We start from the raw sequence: 16,216 nt of genomic DNA on the forward strand, positions 1-16,216 counted from the left end.
TTTGAGAGCGGTAGCAAAACAAATGTTTATGATCTTATAAGCTTCATGTAACTATTATACACTCTATTTGTAGTAGATAAGTCTATGCGATTTTCTTGGAGGCACTCGTGAATCCACTGCCTTTAATGGAGACAGTCATATAGTTATCCTCACCTTCATCTGCTCCATCTTTCAAGAAGGCTTCAGTGCTGAATATGCTTTTGAGATCTCTCAAGAACCACACAAATTGCTCATCCACCTGCTCCTTGTGCACTTTTAATCTTCCAATATCTTCTTTTCCAATAGCCATGTATGCTAAAGCTAACTTGAGCTGATTGCGTCCCAAGCATGTGCACTTAGTCAATTCTTCAAGAAGCTCGTACGCAACTTTTTCACCCAAATCTTCTGGCAAAGAACCAGCAGAGCCAGTACCCTCCGCAAAAATTCTCCAACCTCTTTTCAGCTCGGCTACTAAAGTGACGCCAAATCCAGGGGATTTTCCCGAATTCTCTCCTCTCCAAACGTCTGCGGTGATGTTCACTTCAATGCCTGTAGGTCTCAACACTTTCCGTGCGGTTTCTATTATTCTGTTCACCACAGAAGGAGACACTCTCGTACAGTATGCCACTCCTCTAATTGCAGACATTTTTGGAATATCAAGAGCATGTAAAGTTAAAGGCTGTGCAATAAGCGAGTTGCACAAGAAGTGCACTTCTCCTCCTCCCAAAGGTGGAGCACCTCTTTTCAAGACATGCAATTCCACTTCCCTCACGCCAAACTTCTCCATCACAGGGATAAGTCCCCATTTTATAGCTTCTACACCACAATCCCTTGTCTTGTCCGAGCTTGTGAGACCTCTGAGAACAATGGAGAACTTCTTCTTAGAGAACGGAGCCAAAAAAAGCAAGGGCTCCAAGAAGTACCCAATGGGTTTATCACCAGAACAAGAATGGGTGACCTGACCTCCAATGATAATTCCCGGCTTGTAAATAACTGTCGTACCAGTGTAAGAAATCTCAATATGGGATCCATTGGTGACTGCCTCCAATAGACGCAAAAATGACACTTCGTAGTCTTTCAAACCTGGGTTCATATCATTTGGTCTTATCTTGGTGATTTTTATTTGCTTTCCTGCCAACGTGGCAAGGGCTAGCCGTAAACGAAAGTTTCGGGCTCCTTCAAAGACAACTGATCCGTTAGACATGCTATTTGTGTAGGTATGATGTTCTTCACTTGATCTGTCTCTTAAATTTTTGTGAGATGAGCATCATAAGTGTGCACAGTGCGATTGTATACTTGCAAAAGATAACTACAACATTTCTTAACTACCAAAGAGAAATGTAGTAGTCATGAGTTAATCACCACAGCAAAATATGATGCAGCCAGCTGCCATTAAAATTACATTGTTCTGTCCATTTATCATTGGTAGAACTCAATAATACATGCGCAACGAGGCACCTAGATACCTCCACTTAGATTTGAAGCGCTACAGAGAAAACATTAGCCACACGTAGTATATGTATACCGAAAAGATAAGGCATTCTTTTGATGTAAAGCAAAATCACCTCATGAAGCACATTGTCGAAGGTCCGCCGACACTCATGGTGCGCGCGCGACCATTTAAAAAGAGTTACGCATCAACTACTAAACATATACCTGTTTGAACCATCTGTCCCCATGTCTCTGAGTAGCGGATCTGGTACGCCTGGGGCATCAAAACGACCAGCGGAAGATGTTTCAACGCCTGGCAATGAAAATAAGAAAGTGAAAGCCGAGGTTCTGGAAAATCCACTTGACGACGCCCATCTAAATGGTCTTTTCGACCCACTCCCATTTGAAACCAAAGGAGGCGCTATTGACAGTGGATTTGACTCATCGAATGCTAAATTTGAAATGCCTGACTTCCTTGCTGATAGATTGGACGTGTCCACGCCACCAGTTAATAATGGCTCTGCTCTGGCAGCAACGTCCAAGTCGCCAGCGGCGACTTCGATGGGAGCGGGAACTCCAACAGATTCAAAATTTTCAGGGGCTATTACCAATAATGCAGACAATTCAGCTAGCGGCTTCCAGAAAACAAACGCCCAGACATCATACAACAATGCTAACCTCACCAATGTTCTGTCTCTTCCCCGCGTGAATTCAACTAGTCGTGTTCCTGATTATCATCAGGGCCAAGCTAGCAATTCTCCAGCAACTGCTCCGGAACTCTATCAATCCTCATCGAGCATAAATGTATCCTCTGCATATCCATATCAAAAAACAACAGCTGGATCTATGTACCCTAATCAGTACCGTGCAAACGCAGGCACGCCGGGCCCACAATACAAGCCCAGTACCCGCTTTGACCCGAAGAAGACTTACCCAGCTCCAACAGGTGTGCCAAACATGACTAATGCTGGACCTGCCATGACAGGCTACGGAGGGGGTAATGCAGGTTCAACTCAAGATAAAGATAAGCCAGCAGATCCATCGAAGCTTAATGATGCGCTTGCTGCTGCTGGAGTGGACATCCAAAGAGAGGAAGAATTACTTTCTATTCAAAATAATAGGACTGCTATCAATCTTCACCAACAGCAATTTGCCAACAGACAAAGACAAACTTTCGGACCCATGGGGTCGTTCCTCCATCCATACCACGTGGCTTTATTCATGAACAGAACAGCAAGAGAAAATGGCGTGGCGCAAAATTTTATGGTTGACCCGGAAATGCTTGATTTCATGTCTGCTGCTTGCAAAGAGTGGCTATCTTCAATCGTCATGAAGACTATTGCTCTCGCACGTCACAGAAGAAGAGGAATTCCAGCATTCAACAACAAAAATGGAAATTCAGGTGGAAAACCCAAGAGCATACCTCCTCTGCAAAGATCGGAAGTGTCCAAAGAATTGCGTAATTTGGCTCTTAGGCAGAAAGAGCAAGAGGAGAGAAGAGTCGCTAAAAGATTGGCTCTTGGGCTTGAAAAGTCAGACGACGTTGCTCCTGAAACAGGGAATAAAGTTGGCGCAGAAGAGACATTGCATCGGGCAGCTAATGCTACTGCGGCCATGATGACCATGAACCCTTCAAGAAAGAAGTATTCGTGGATGACGTCCGGTGCGTCAGATGGCGGAGACGCTGGGAAGGCTTCCCCAGCGAAAGATAGTTCTTCCAAGCAAAGTTCACTTATCTCAACACGGGGTGACAATGGCTTACGATACCGCGAGATCAGAACAGGTAACATGGTCACAACTAAAGATTTACTTGGGGTATTAGAGGATGAACGTATGGGTACATCCAAAGCATTGATCAAAGGCTATGCGAAGTTGAAGGACTAAAATTTGTATTATATTAACGATCTCTTCATGCATCTTGTAATTTAAACGGGCCTTCTTTGGAAGGCATCTTGTCCGTTCTGACAGTGATCGGAAACATCTAATTATACAGTAACAGAAGGAGAGAAAAACTTAGAACAAGATTTCGCCCTTTGCATTACAATATTCTCCACAAGCAACCACTAGAGTGATGATGTCCACGAGAAATTATTGTAACCATATACAATAATTGCGATATTATGAGTAGGAATACTGGTTCTTCAAGTTAAAGCCGTATGCCCAGGTTTTAAACCAGTTTACAAATGTGGACAAAAACTCAAATTTCGATCTCAGTTAAATGAAGGTTTAGTTTACCGATCCATGTAATAGTAATAATGACGGTCTTATCAATCTTAGTAGTGTCATGTATGGGCGACCTTTACATGCAAGCGAACACAATCTTGTGCGCGAAACTACGTCTCTGTTTACCTTTGGGAAGTGGCGAGTACTATAGCTACAAAACAATGGATTTTTCTCTTTCCACCTATTATAATGCCTTTGACGTGGAAAAGCAGTACGATGTTGATCTTTCCAATGTGAATGATACCCTTCAGAGAGTGACAAACTCCCTAGCACATAGTCCTGATGCTATATGTCAAGATGAGCAGCTTTTGGAAGATTTGATCGATTTGCTGCATTCATTCCTTTCTCTCGACCTGAAACAGAGGAAGCAAGTGGCCTACTTGATTTCCTCTTCATTCAACAATGCTTGCCACAACACGAAGCAGCTATTGGACATGGGCGATTTCATGGATCTGATTGATATACTCAAAGCAGTATTAGAAAGATTTGGTTACTTGATTTTTGTGACACTAAGTTTCTTGGGAAAAGAGGAATTTCCTGGTAGCGGTAATCTGCGACTGAAGCAATCTTCCGTTAACTGGAAAACCAATTGCACTGAAGTTGAAGACGCGCTAGCTGCTATTACAACTTGTCTTCAATTGGACTTATCAAAAATCTTCGTGACAACTCCAGAAAAGAATCAGTTTCTTGAAATGTTCATCCGCCCTATCTTTCATCTCATGGAATTACCTGACAGAATGAAACTGATATCCATCAAGGCTCTCATGTTCCGTAACATTGCATTTTCTGTTACTCGGCATTCGCTTGCATCGGTTGTTCAGAACTTGATTATGCAAGCTCTTACATACTATCCACATTTACCTCCTTACATGGCTGAGCTCCTTTTTACGCTTAACTCTCAGTTTGACTATCCCTCTTTGACGGAGGATCTTCTTCGTGAAATCAGTCAATTGGAATTCAATTCCAATGATTCAAACGGCCCCAAGGCTGTCTCTGAGTTCTTGATTAAACTCTCTGAATTGAGTCCCAGAATTATTTTGAAGCAGATGTCGTCTACCGCACAGCTCTTAGATAACAGTAATCAATCACTACGTTGTTCTGTTGTCGAAACATGTGGCAATATTGTTATTGATATCTTGAAGTCTGAAGCACAGAATCCTGAGTCCATAGACGAACACATGGAGCACCAGAATATGCAAATCGATGGTCTTCTAAATTTATTGGAAGAGAGATTCTTAGATCAAAATCCATTTGTGAGAACAAAATCGATTCAAGCGATTACTAAAATTTGCTCTTCATCAGCAAGAATACCTAAGAGACGGCAAGGATTTATGTTAATAGCTGTTCGGTCTCTTGGTGACAAGAGCACTTTGGTTAGAAGAAATGCAATCAAGTTGATGTGTAAACTCCTCTTGACACATCCATTTTCAGCTACCCATGGTACTCAACTTACACATTCAGTCTGGAGCGAACGACTAAAAGAAGCCGAATCAGAGCTAAATAAGTATATGCCGGTAACTTCGTATACCAAGAAGAAAGAGGACGGGAAGGATTCTGATGACGACAATGAAAACTCTCCATCTGACTCTGACATTGATCATGAAGAGTTGAACGAGTCAATGATGGAACAAGAGAGCCGTCTCCCAGATAAAGCAACGCTCATAAAGCTTAAGCTTACTGTTCAGTATTACCAGGATGCTATCGAGTTCATCGAAGCGATAGAGGAAGGTACATCCGTGGCATCCTCCCTCTTGTTCTCTAAGAACAGAAATGAAGTCTTGGAGGCAATGGATTTCCTTGTCCTTTCAGACGCATATGGTATTGAAAACTCACAGAAAGGCATCCGCCGTATGCTTCACTTAGTTTGGATGAAAGGTTCGTCGGATGAAGGTAAATCGATATCTTCTCACCTTATTGATTGCTACAAGCAGTTATTTCTTACGGCACCACCGAATGCTTCGGCTTCTCAAACTGCTATACTCTTTGCAAAGAATCTAATTGGTTTAACCTTCTCTGCATCAGTGGCAGACTTAGCATCTTTGGAGAAACTCTTGTGTCTATTATACGAAGCAAAACTTATTCACAATGAAGTTATAAATGTGTTATGGCACATCTATAATAAGGCAGGACTGCAAGAACCCGAGTATAATGAGGCAAATGTGCATGGAGCTATTATTATCTTAGGCATGTTATCTCTGTCTGATGCTCTGATTGTCCAAAGAGGCTTAGATTCACTACTCAGAATTGGTTTGGGTGACATTGGAAAACATGACTTACAGTTATGTAAATTTTCTTGTTCCACTTTACTGAAAGTCATAAAACTGAATACGAACACAGGCTCCGACTTCAATACAAGTGGCGACCCCGTGGCTTACTTGCGAAATATCTTGTTATTGTATACTGAAAATACCGAATGGTATGAAGTGGCAGAACAGGCAATCACCGCTATATTCAAAATCTCACCCGATCCCATTAAGGTATGCACAGACTTTCTTAAAGTCAAAGCAGAGCAGGCATTCGAATGTGACAATGAACAACAATCACAAGCTATTTTTCTTTCCCAGTTGTTTTTCATTGTGGGCCATATCGGAATTCAAACCATTGAGTATTTGGAAAAGCTTGAGACACTTTTCAAAAAAAAGAAGCACGAAGCTGAACGGAAACCAGAGGACAAAAATGAGGAGGGTGAAAATGAACTTGAGATGATTGGAGGAACATCTGAAGATGACTTCACGGATGCTGTCATATACATCAAGGAGAGGGAATTGTTATTTGGTGATAATTCTCTTTTGGCTAGGTTTGGACCTCTCGTGAAGGAAGTTTGCTCAAATAACCACATGTATTCTGACGAAATGTTGCAGAGATCTGCTGTTTTATGCTTGGGAAAGCTTATGTGCATCTCATCAAAGTTTTGTGAAGAGAATCTACCACTCTTCATAACTATTATGGAAAAATCATCTGACCCAGTAATTCGAAGTAATTGTGTTTTAGGATTGGGTGATATGGCGGTCTGTTTCAATAATCTTGTGGATGAAAATACCGATTTCTTATATCGTCGGCTAACTGATGATAATATAATGGTCCAAAGAACTTGTTTAATGACAGTTACATTTTTGATTTTGGCTGGACAAGTAAAGGTTAAAGGCCAATTATCATCAATGGCGAAATGTTTAGAACATCCCGATCAGAGCATCAGTGATATGTGTCGCTTGTTTTTTTCAGAGTTGGCTACAAAAGACAATGCGATCTATAATGGCTTCATTGACATCTTTAGTGGGTTATCCAGTGATGCGGAATTGTCGAAAGATTCTATGAAGAGAATTATTAAGTTCTTGGTCGGATTTATTGATAAGGAGAAGCATCAAAAGCAGCTTTCAGAGAAGCTTTTGGTAAGACTCACGAAGTGCCAGACTGAGTCTCAATGGGAAGACGTGGCTTACGTCTTGAGCGCTATACCTTACAAGAATGACAGTATCACCCAAGCCATAGAAGGAGGTTACAAGATGGTCCAGGCACGGGACTAATACACATAATATAATATAAAATACTCTGAAATTGGCTCTAAATTGGAAAAAGAAATCGGAAAAATGTAGGAAAACGGAGATTAGTGATCTCTGGACCCTCGTCACAATCACGAGGCTCGCGTTTTTGTTGGTTCGTACCTCTAAAATAATCTTGGTCACATGCATGCATATTGCATAGTCCCTAAACAAAACGTTGCACAGTTCATTGTGATTCTTCTATAGTGATGAATAAGGAATGATTACATCTCTCCAGAAATCAATTTCCCAACTACTGGCTGCTTCTGGAATAGATGAAGCCCAGTTCAAGATCTTACTTTGCACATTGCTCTCATTTCCCTTCAGTGCAATTTTTAAAAGACTTCCTGATACCCGCTATTCATTGAAGAATTTCTATGTTGTTGGGGTGTCCGCATTTTACATATTTGGTGTCTTGGATATCAAGTACGGACTCTGGCCTTTAGTGTTCTCTGCGACCGGCTGCTATTTTATTACCAGATACTTGAGAACAGATCTGATGCCATGGATCAATTTCTTGTTTTTGATGACCCATTTATCATACAGTCATATCCACGCTCAATTCTTTAACGAATATGATCCTACGGTGATTGACATCACTGGTGCCCAAATGGTATTGGTGATGAAGCTCTCTGCGTTTGGATGGAACGTTCATGATGGGAAGCAAGCAACACAACCGTCTGAGTACACTAAGCAGAGAGCTATAAAGAAGCATCCTAATGTCCTTCCATATATGGGCTATGTATTTTTCTATCCATCTTTGCTTACTGGTCCTGCTTTTGATTACGTGGATTATGACAAGTTTATCCACAGTACGTTGTTTGATGACGTTCCGGAAGAGAAGCGCCCAGGTAAGAAACGGAAGAGAAGAATTCCTCGAAGTGGAAGACAGTCGTTTTACAAGGTGTGCCAAGGTGTATTTTTTGCATTGTTGTATTTGCAGTTGCCAAAATACGTGAATCTTGATTATGTTTTCAGCGATAGCTTTGTTCTGCGCCATTCATTCCTTTTCAGAATCTTCTATTTATGGATCCTTGGTATCGGACACAGATTGAAATACTATACTATTTGGCTCATAGCCGAAGGTGCATGTATCTTGTGCGGTATTGGATACAATGGATACGATGCGTCCACTAAAAAGTTCAAATGGAACAGAGTGCAGAACATTGCTCCGTTTACCTTTGAAAGTGGGCAAAATGTTCATGTCTGCCTTGAAGCTTGGAACATGAACACTAACAAATGGTTGAAACATTATGTTTACACTAGAATTGCCAGACGTGGTGCAAAGCCAGGATTCAAGAGCACGTTATTTACCTTTGCTACTAGTGCGTTCTGGCACGGCACCAGGCCTGGCTATTATCTTACGTTTGTCATGGGGGCCTTCTTGCAGACTTTGGGAAAGATTTATCGTCGAAATTTGCGGCCTATCTTCCTTGAAGCAGACGGTAAAACACCTAAGAAATCCAAAATTGTGTATGATTTTGTTAGCTGGATCGTCACTCAATTGGCTTTTGGATTTGTATGCCAACCATTTGTGATTTTGGATTTAAAAAAGTCTCTTTATTGTTGGTCAACGGTGTATTTTTATATCCCTATTGCAACAGCCGTTACTCTTTTCTTGTTCAAAGGTCCATATGCTAAACCTATCACCAAATGGTGTCAAAGCATGGCTCCCACTAAACCGGTTGCTATCAAAGAGTCAAAGTTCACGCCTGAGGAAACTGCGAAGGTTAACGACGCAGTCGATCTTATCCTTAATGATAAGAATCAATCTCCAACTTTGGGCTTGCCTCCAATTGAGGCATTGAATGAAGCCAGCAAGGAGGAGTTTGAAGCAGAATTGAAAGACTTGTCGGAAGCATGGTCTTCATTTCTTGCGCGGAAGGAAACGTCGCACAACGACTTGGAAGCTTTAAGGGACGCTTATCATAACTTCACTCAGGAGATCAATGAGATTATACTGGCCAGAACAAACGAGTTGCAGAATGCAACACATACGAAGCAGGAATAATGGAGATGAGAACGAAACACCATTTGGTCGAACGAGAGTTTAATGAGAATTCTATTTAGTTAAATAACTCTACGATTTTTCAATTGCATATTATAGTACTTTTATCGTATTTATACTGCTTCCAACATGATGCATTTTTAGAAGCGCATGGACCAAGCAATGCAACGTTGTGTACAGTCCGCCGTTAGAGAGGCGACTTCTGGGGAATTCACTTCTCGCATACATTATACGATATTGCCTCCTTTTCATCCAAAATGAATCTGTTCATGCGTTTGGGCAATATGCCCTGTCGTTCGAGAATGTCCAACTTTCTTAGAATGTCGTCAACTTCCACTAAATCACCGACAGGTATTGTGTTCATGAACATGGGCGGTCCTAGCACCAGTGGCGAAACTTACGATTTTCTTCTTCGTCTTTTTTCCGACAAAGATTTGATCCCTTTGCCTTTCCAGAAATGGGCTGCTCCTTTTATTGCAAAGCGCAGAACGCCCTCCATTGCGGAAAAGTATGAAGAAATTGGAGGTGGGTCACCTATTCGCAAGTGGCTGGAGTACCAGTGTGAACATGTGTGCAAGCGATTGGACGAAATATGCCCTGAAACTGCTCCTCATAAGCCCTACGTTGCATTTAGGTATGCCAAACCATTGACCGAAGAAATGTTGGTTCAAATGAAGAAAGACGGCATTAAACGTGCTGTGGCCTTCTCGCAATATCCTCAGTGGTCCAGCTCAACGTCCGCATCTTCTGTCCATGAATTGTACCGTCAGACCCAAGTCATTGATCCAGAGCGCTCTATTGAGTGGTCGTTAATTGACAGATGGCCAAAGGACAAATGTTTAGTTAACCCATTTGCGAAACTCATCAAGGAAAAACTCGAGGAGTTCCCTGTTGAAGACAGAGAAAAAGTGATCATTCTATTCTCTGCTCATTCATTACCTATGCAAATTGTCAACAGAGGTGATTCTTACCCTGCTGAAGTGGCTGCATCTGTGTACGCTGTCATGGAAAAGTTGAACTTCTCAAATCCTTATCGTTTAGTGTGGCAGTCCAAGGTTGGCCCTAAGGCGTGGTTAGGTGGACAAACAGCTGATATTGTTGCCAAATTAGAGAAAAATGAAAATATAAAGGGCATTGTCTTGGTTCCAATTGCCTTCACTTCTGACCATATCGAGACCTTACATGAGTTGGACATTGAACTCCTCGATGAAGTCGAGAACAAGCATCTTATCAAGAGAGCTGAGTCTTTGAATGATAACGAAGAGTTTATCGAAGGCTTGGCAGACTTAGTGAAATCTCACCTCCAGTCTGGAGAAGTTTACTCTAAGCAATTAGAATTGGACTGGGAATTGAGCAAAGAGTTCACCAGCTCTACTTTTAGCCATCCCCGTGAGATGTTTGGTCCACAAAAAAGAATAGAATAATTGTGATATAATGAAGGTATATAGTTAATCCGAATCCGAATCTTCATCCGGATCGAAGAGATCTAAATCTAGAGTATTTGGTGCCAGCTCCTCTTTTAGACTGGCATCTGTTGGCTGCTTTGAATGGCCAGGGGATTTCGGAGTATCTTTTGGAGCGACTGTCTTTTGTTCGTCGTTCGATTTAGCCTCGTAGGTTTCCGTCAGTTCCGGCATTTCTGGAGATGCATCTTTCATATCCACATCACGAGCTTGAAGGGTATCGTCACCTAATTCAGATTGAATCAATTCATCGGGTTTGAGTGAAGCAACAGCAAGCATGCCACGCCTCAAAGCGTCTTCGGCTGGCCAAATGTAATTATTGGGGTGTATCATCTGTGACACTACCGTTGCAGGCGCCTTTGAGAATTTTGCCAATTTCATCGAGTAATCAAGGACCTCTTGTACATTGACCTCGTTGATTTCATTAGTGGGATCAACTCTGTCGTGTGCTGCAGCAAGCTTTGGGAGCCGCTTTAATTCTGAACGGCAAGATATCAATTCCTTGAGTATATGCTTAGCCTCTTTGTCAAGCTCATTTTGAGTTTGCAGAAGTAGGTCTATTTTCTTACCCAAATCCAGGTGCTGCCTGAGCACATTCAATTCGGAACTCATAGACTGGGACACATCTATTAGGTCCGCAACTTTCTGTGTAATGGCGTCTTCTTTGAATGAAGAAATGCATTGACTCAAATCCGTGAAAATTTCCTCGAATTGCCGTAGGCTCTGTGTTATGCATAACAGGTTGAATTTTTCTAGTTCTTTGGGTGTTTTAATTTTGGATTGAATATCATTTTGAGATACTGGAAGGTTTTTCGTTGGATTGAGAGACGAAGTGACATATGTAGCACCCGGTGTACCAGGTCTAGATGATATCCTGCTGGGACTAACGTTTAGGTTATTAAGTTGATTCAATCGGTTGGACAGTCCCACTCGAGATACCGGAACCGAAATGAATGACTGGTCTTTTTTATGAGGGAACATGAGAGCAGAATGGTGAGGTGCTAGAGTATTTCACAACGAGTTTCAATGCGCGCGTTTCTCATTCTTCTCTCTCGATAATGTCGCTTCATGAAACGCAATGTTTTCGAGGAATATTCATCGGAATCGGACACTGAGGCTCCAGTGAAAAAGCTGAAGCCTTTCACTGAGCCTGATGCGAACCTTCCTACCATAGCTGTGGGAAATGAAGCACATTCACCGCCAGAGGAGGATTACATGAATTTGAAGCTTGAGGAAGATGAGCCACTGTCCATCACTGAACTCAAACCTAAGCCTATAGAAACATCAATTCTTCAAGATGGGTCAATAGGCTTATCAATCATGCAAAAGATGGGATTCAAAATAGGTCAGACATTAGGTACCCTGGCCTCGGGAATTACTGAACCCATTCGTGTGGATGTTAAAAAGGGCAGAGCTGGAATAGGTTCAAGGCCTAAATTGCCTCAAGACAATAAGATAACTGCTGCGACCATAGAGGAATTTAGATCACATAGCAAATTGAAGCAGAAAGAACGGAGTGATCTATATTATCTTTCGAAATTGCAAAGATATTGCTACGAAGAAAGCGGAGAGGACATTGCTGTCTCAGAAAAAAGGTTGGACCTCAAAGACGTTAATCCTTTGTGGAAGAACTACGCCATCAAAGACGAGAAAGAACCTGAAGCAAGGTTGGCTTTATTTGATAGTGCTGTTGAAGTGCAACATACTACACTGTCTGAATTAGAAACTGAGCTGGATTTTGACACTTTACCACTTGAAGAGAAACTAACTCTACTCATAAAATATAGCCGTGAACATTACTATTATTGTGCTTATTGTGGGTTAAAATTCGTTGATGCCGATGACATGGAAAGGGACTGCCCTGGTCCATTTCAAAAAGATCATGCCTTGTGAGTTTGTTTCCAGATCTAGATGAACAGGTCTAAAAAGGCGTTTTTATGTTCTTGTGATAATTTTTGAGCCTCATTAAGCTGCTCAACTGATAGCATCTCGCTCTGCTCAACAAACTTTAAAGATTCAACCTCCTCCTTACTAAGTTTGCTAAACACAACGTTGTACGGTAGTTCTCCATACAACTGTGGTGGTCGATTTGCGGCAACATATTTTGTATTTTTAGCGGCTGGAACCCAGCGCATTTTTCCTGCGGTGGCTTCATACTCGCGCCCCCATTGTAGAGTTAATCTGTTCCCACATATTGATACTCCTTGCATAAAAACAAGGGCCCGCTGGGATGCCAGTCTTAAGAGATATTTAATGTGAGCTGTACCACTGACATGATTAAGGCGGCAGTATATTATATGGCCAAATGGAAGAAAATGTGCAAGTAAATCGTCATCTGTAATAGAAGATGTGATTCCATGCAAACAAATGACAGAATTGTTTGGATCGGTACTCGGCGATAAGGCTGGTTGTTGTTGACTTAAGTTTGATGTAGTAGGTATTGGTTGTTCGGTTGATGTCTTTTTTAATGCAGATGAGGCATCCTGGTTCCCCCCATTGGCCTGTCCCACTCTCACTTTTCTTTGATTGATTACAATACTTTTGTTGTCTTGAAGAGCGGCTTGTTGTGCTTCAGGACTAACGAACCGTACAAACCCGAAGCCTTTGTTAGCTCCTGTATGAGGATCTGTCATTATTTTAACTTGTTTGACCAAGCCAGGATACTCCTTGTCAAAATGAGTATAGAGTAAGGACTCCGACACATCTGAGGCCAAGTCGCCAACAAAAATTGAGTATTCCTGTTGTGGCTTTGACAATCTTGAACCAGATGCATTGCTGAGGCGATTTCCGGGACCTGCATTGCTCCTTGCATCTCCTCCTGGGTTACTTCCAGAAGCCCAATTCAATTTGAAGAAGCGGGAAGAACCAGGAACTTGTGCTCTATGTTTTGAAATGGCACTCGCAACGGCATTCAGACTTGGAAAAGTCACGAAGCAGTACTGCAGTTTTCCCATTTTGTCTCGGATGATCTTTACTGCAGTTGGCTCTTCGCCCATTTGTTTCCATAGGTCAGCTATAGAAGCCTCTGTCCATTGAGGATCCAAATCGCCCATCCAGAGTTGGTTTTCCGCTTGCATCTGCGAATATGCTTGTTGATATGCGTCTTTATGTGGCCGTTCTTGATATCTCGACGGTCTGTATGATCTATCACCTTGAGGTTGATACCTCGAGCCTCCATTGAAATTCTGGTTATGTCGTTGGCCGTTGTTTCCTTCATAGCTGTTCATTCCCCCATTCCTTCTCGGGCGGTACAGATCCCCTCCCAGTCGGTGTCCCCCTCCTTGATAGTAAGACATGGTAAAGAGAGATGTTCGTAAGAGGATCTTAGATGTAGTTTGGAACCTGCAGGAACTGCACTTCAGCCATGGTGATGTCGGAGAATCAATTCGACGTTAACAACGATGGGAACACTTCATAATCTCAAATAGCCAGTTCCACTCATTAACCTGTTCGATTAAATGTAACTGCTTGATAGTCTTTATTTTGAAACGTGCTTAATTTACATAGCATACCTTTATAGCTCATTACCGTTAGTGTCGGACAAGCATAGGTTTTCTCCCTTTCATTTTTACATATAAGGGTCAGGTCTAAATAATCAGACTTTGGCATCTCTTAGTTTCTGAAAAATTCTACTACCAACAATAAAATGAATGTATCACCATAAGTTGTTTTCCTGCACATCAGTTGCACATTACCACTGTAGGAGTGTGCCCAATGAAAATGTGAGAAAAACCAATACCGAAACATCAATCTCAAACTATGTTCTCCAGAGTCAACGCCCGCCAGGCTCTTCGTGTGGCCAAAAGATTCCAGTCACATGCTGCTCCAGAGACTAAATCGGCCCCATTCAACAACAAATACAACTTCAACATAAATCCACCTCCAGTGCATCAGTACTGGAACATCCGTAATGTTTCGGTCCTTTTTGCATTTGTTCCGCTTTATCTTGCAGTCGGCTACTTGGGCAAATACACTGGAGCCAACTTGTATGGTTTTGAAGCATTGTTGGACTTTGCTGACTCTGAAAAATCTCCAATGAAGGAACTCAAGTTTGGTGAGCCACAACAGTTGAAGAAATAATCCAAGACATAGCATATTTATTCATCAATCTCACTGTGGTAGCACTGACCACTCCTTCAGATGCATTTACTCATTACTACAATACACTTTGGGCTAACGTATTCTGTAGCTGACTGGAACTGCTGTCTGTCGGACTCTAAGGTCTTCAAGGGCAGGTCATTTCTCATGAAGTATCCTTTTTAACGTTCTGTTTCATTGAAGAATGTTTCTTCTACAAGTTGGATCACTGTCTGTAGGCTTCAGATGCTGTACATGCACTTGACTCTTGAACTTCAATGCGACTGCGACCACAATACGTATTCGATTCACAATACACATTACACAACATATAGATGTTTCGTATCTATGTAAGTTTGTCTTTCACTTTTTTCTCAAATCCTCCAATGTATCTTAGATCCCCAAATTGTTTGTAAACCATTGACTGGAGAGACGGCATAATAGTCGTGTGATGCACAATTACTTTTCATGAGATTCCATTGGGCAGAAAATCTCAAAAGGTACTTTGTCAACTCACCTCACAAAACAAGTTAACGCCTGAGATGTTGTCCAGATTAGGCTTGAGATCCACCACGAGGATCTCTCTTGCTTCTATTAGACTGTTGACAACTAAAACCACAATCACTGATCATGCCACAGGAAAAGTCATCACATTGGCGGACCCAGAACACCCTGAACTTGCGGACTATCAGAACCCAAAGCCGGTTTTGGCACAGACCAAAGATCCATATGCCAAGTACGACTTCCAGCAGTTGAGAAGAAACAAGAATGAACCTCTTAACATTGACGACGATTTGTATGACATGTGGTCTCCTGACTACTACCAGTTTGTCTCTGACAAGACTGCCTTGAAGCACAATGCCATTTTCTTTTCTCTTGTCATTGGTTTTGGTTTGTCCATCTACTTTTTCGAACTTAATCCTGAAAAACCAGCCATGCCAAGATCCTTCCCATACGGTGGATTGGCCAAGGAGTTGGGTTCCGGCAGTGCTGAAACTGACTACTTTTACAGAGTGAAGCCAGATGAGGCTGCTGAAGCTGCTGGTATTTTGCCCGAAGATGCTGACATTAAGAACCAGAGAGCGACATACGAACAGGCCAATGCTGACTTTATCAAGGTCTAGGCTCTTTATCTTTGATACTTTTTTTCATCCCCGAAGGCATATTTATTCATCAGAATATCACAAACATAAGATCATGATTAATTACTTTGTAGAGTACCCGCCTTTGCTTCCTGTCCCATGTCTATGTTGACCACTGTGACTAGTACTAACTGTTCGCGCATTTATTACCTGAACTGACATCCTAAGGAAACCCAGCACTCATCATACAAATTGCTGAGAAACTTAGCAGTGGAGCTTAGGTTGAAATGCCCTTAATTTTCCGAAGAATAATTGGTGGCAATGTTCATGGAAGGAGGTATCTCTTAATTTCAACCATTGAATATCGCATATTGTTTGAAATGTCAAACCGAGCTGATCGGGCGGAAACCTGAA

At 41.9% G+C, this 16,216-nt stretch overlaps 10 protein-coding genes across 10 annotated transcripts; 7 read left to right on the top strand and 3 right to left on the bottom strand. All coding sequences in view use genetic code 12, as the record gives it.

Moving 5' to 3' along the window:
* Window positions 1-82: 82 nt before the first annotated feature.
* Window positions 83-1,183, bottom strand: RCL1 (rRNA-processing endoribonuclease; the record flags this gene model as incomplete). Its single annotated transcript, XM_002615695.1, has 1 exon — window positions 83-1,183. One exon carries the CDS (start codon window positions 1,181-1,183, stop codon window positions 83-85), a length of 1,101 nt encoding a protein of 366 aa, XP_002615741.1.
* Window positions 1,184-1,656: 473 nt separating this feature from the next.
* TAF4 (Taf4p) lies at window positions 1,657-3,294 on the top strand (the record flags this gene model as incomplete). The annotated part of the gene is made up of 1 exon (XM_002615694.2): window positions 1,657-3,294. The coding sequence occupies one exon, from the start codon at window positions 1,657-1,659 to the stop codon at window positions 3,292-3,294; it is 1,638 nt and encodes a 545-aa protein (XP_002615740.2).
* Window positions 3,295-3,713: 419 nt separating this feature from the next.
* Window positions 3,714-7,157, top strand: YCS4 (condensin subunit; the record flags this gene model as incomplete). Its single annotated transcript, XM_002615692.2, has 1 exon — window positions 3,714-7,157. One exon carries the CDS (start codon window positions 3,714-3,716, stop codon window positions 7,155-7,157), a length of 3,444 nt encoding a protein of 1,147 aa, XP_002615738.2.
* A 235-nt stretch (window positions 7,158-7,392) lies between these two features.
* On the top strand, window positions 7,393-9,183 carry LPT1 (lysophospholipid acyltransferase; the record flags this gene model as incomplete). The annotated part of the gene is made up of 1 exon (XM_002615691.1): window positions 7,393-9,183. The coding sequence occupies one exon, from the start codon at window positions 7,393-7,395 to the stop codon at window positions 9,181-9,183; it is 1,791 nt and encodes a 596-aa protein (XP_002615737.1).
* A 254-nt stretch (window positions 9,184-9,437) lies between these two features.
* HEM15 (ferrochelatase) lies at window positions 9,438-10,604 on the top strand (the record flags this gene model as incomplete). The annotated part of the gene is made up of 1 exon (XM_002615690.1): window positions 9,438-10,604. The coding sequence occupies one exon, from the start codon at window positions 9,438-9,440 to the stop codon at window positions 10,602-10,604; it is 1,167 nt and encodes a 388-aa protein (XP_002615736.1).
* A 24-nt stretch (window positions 10,605-10,628) lies between these two features.
* On the bottom strand, window positions 10,629-11,624 carry MED4 (Med4p; the record flags this gene model as incomplete). Its single annotated transcript, XM_002615689.1, has 1 exon — window positions 10,629-11,624. One exon carries the CDS (start codon window positions 11,622-11,624, stop codon window positions 10,629-10,631), a length of 996 nt encoding a protein of 331 aa, XP_002615735.1.
* An 87-nt stretch (window positions 11,625-11,711) lies between these two features.
* Window positions 11,712-12,536, top strand: FOB63_003209 (uncharacterized protein; the record flags this gene model as incomplete). The annotated part of the gene is made up of 1 exon (XM_002615688.1): window positions 11,712-12,536. The coding sequence occupies one exon, from the start codon at window positions 11,712-11,714 to the stop codon at window positions 12,534-12,536; it is 825 nt and encodes a 274-aa protein (XP_002615734.1).
* A 14-nt stretch (window positions 12,537-12,550) lies between these two features.
* FOB63_003210 (uncharacterized protein) lies at window positions 12,551-13,939 on the bottom strand (the record flags this gene model as incomplete). Its single annotated transcript, XM_002615687.1, has 1 exon — window positions 12,551-13,939. One exon carries the CDS (start codon window positions 13,937-13,939, stop codon window positions 12,551-12,553), a length of 1,389 nt encoding a protein of 462 aa, XP_002615733.1.
* Window positions 13,940-14,402: 463 nt separating this feature from the next.
* On the top strand, window positions 14,403-14,723 carry FOB63_003211 (uncharacterized protein; the record flags this gene model as incomplete). The annotated part of the gene is made up of 1 exon (XM_002615686.2): window positions 14,403-14,723. One exon carries the CDS (start codon window positions 14,403-14,405, stop codon window positions 14,721-14,723), a length of 321 nt encoding a protein of 106 aa, XP_002615732.2.
* Window positions 14,724-15,262: 539 nt separating this feature from the next.
* FOB63_003212 (uncharacterized protein) lies at window positions 15,263-15,844 on the top strand (the record flags this gene model as incomplete). Its single annotated transcript, XM_002615685.1, has 1 exon — window positions 15,263-15,844. The coding sequence occupies one exon, from the start codon at window positions 15,263-15,265 to the stop codon at window positions 15,842-15,844; it is 582 nt and encodes a 193-aa protein (XP_002615731.1).
* Between the last annotated feature and the right edge of the window lie 372 nt (window positions 15,845-16,216).

The sequence above is a fragment of the Clavispora lusitaniae genome (genome assembly GCF_014636115.1).
Source record: "Clavispora lusitaniae strain FDAARGOS_655 chromosome Unknown tig00000105_pilon, whole genome shotgun sequence".
NCBI lineage: Eukaryota > Fungi > Ascomycota > Pichiomycetes > Serinales > Metschnikowiaceae > Clavispora > Clavispora lusitaniae.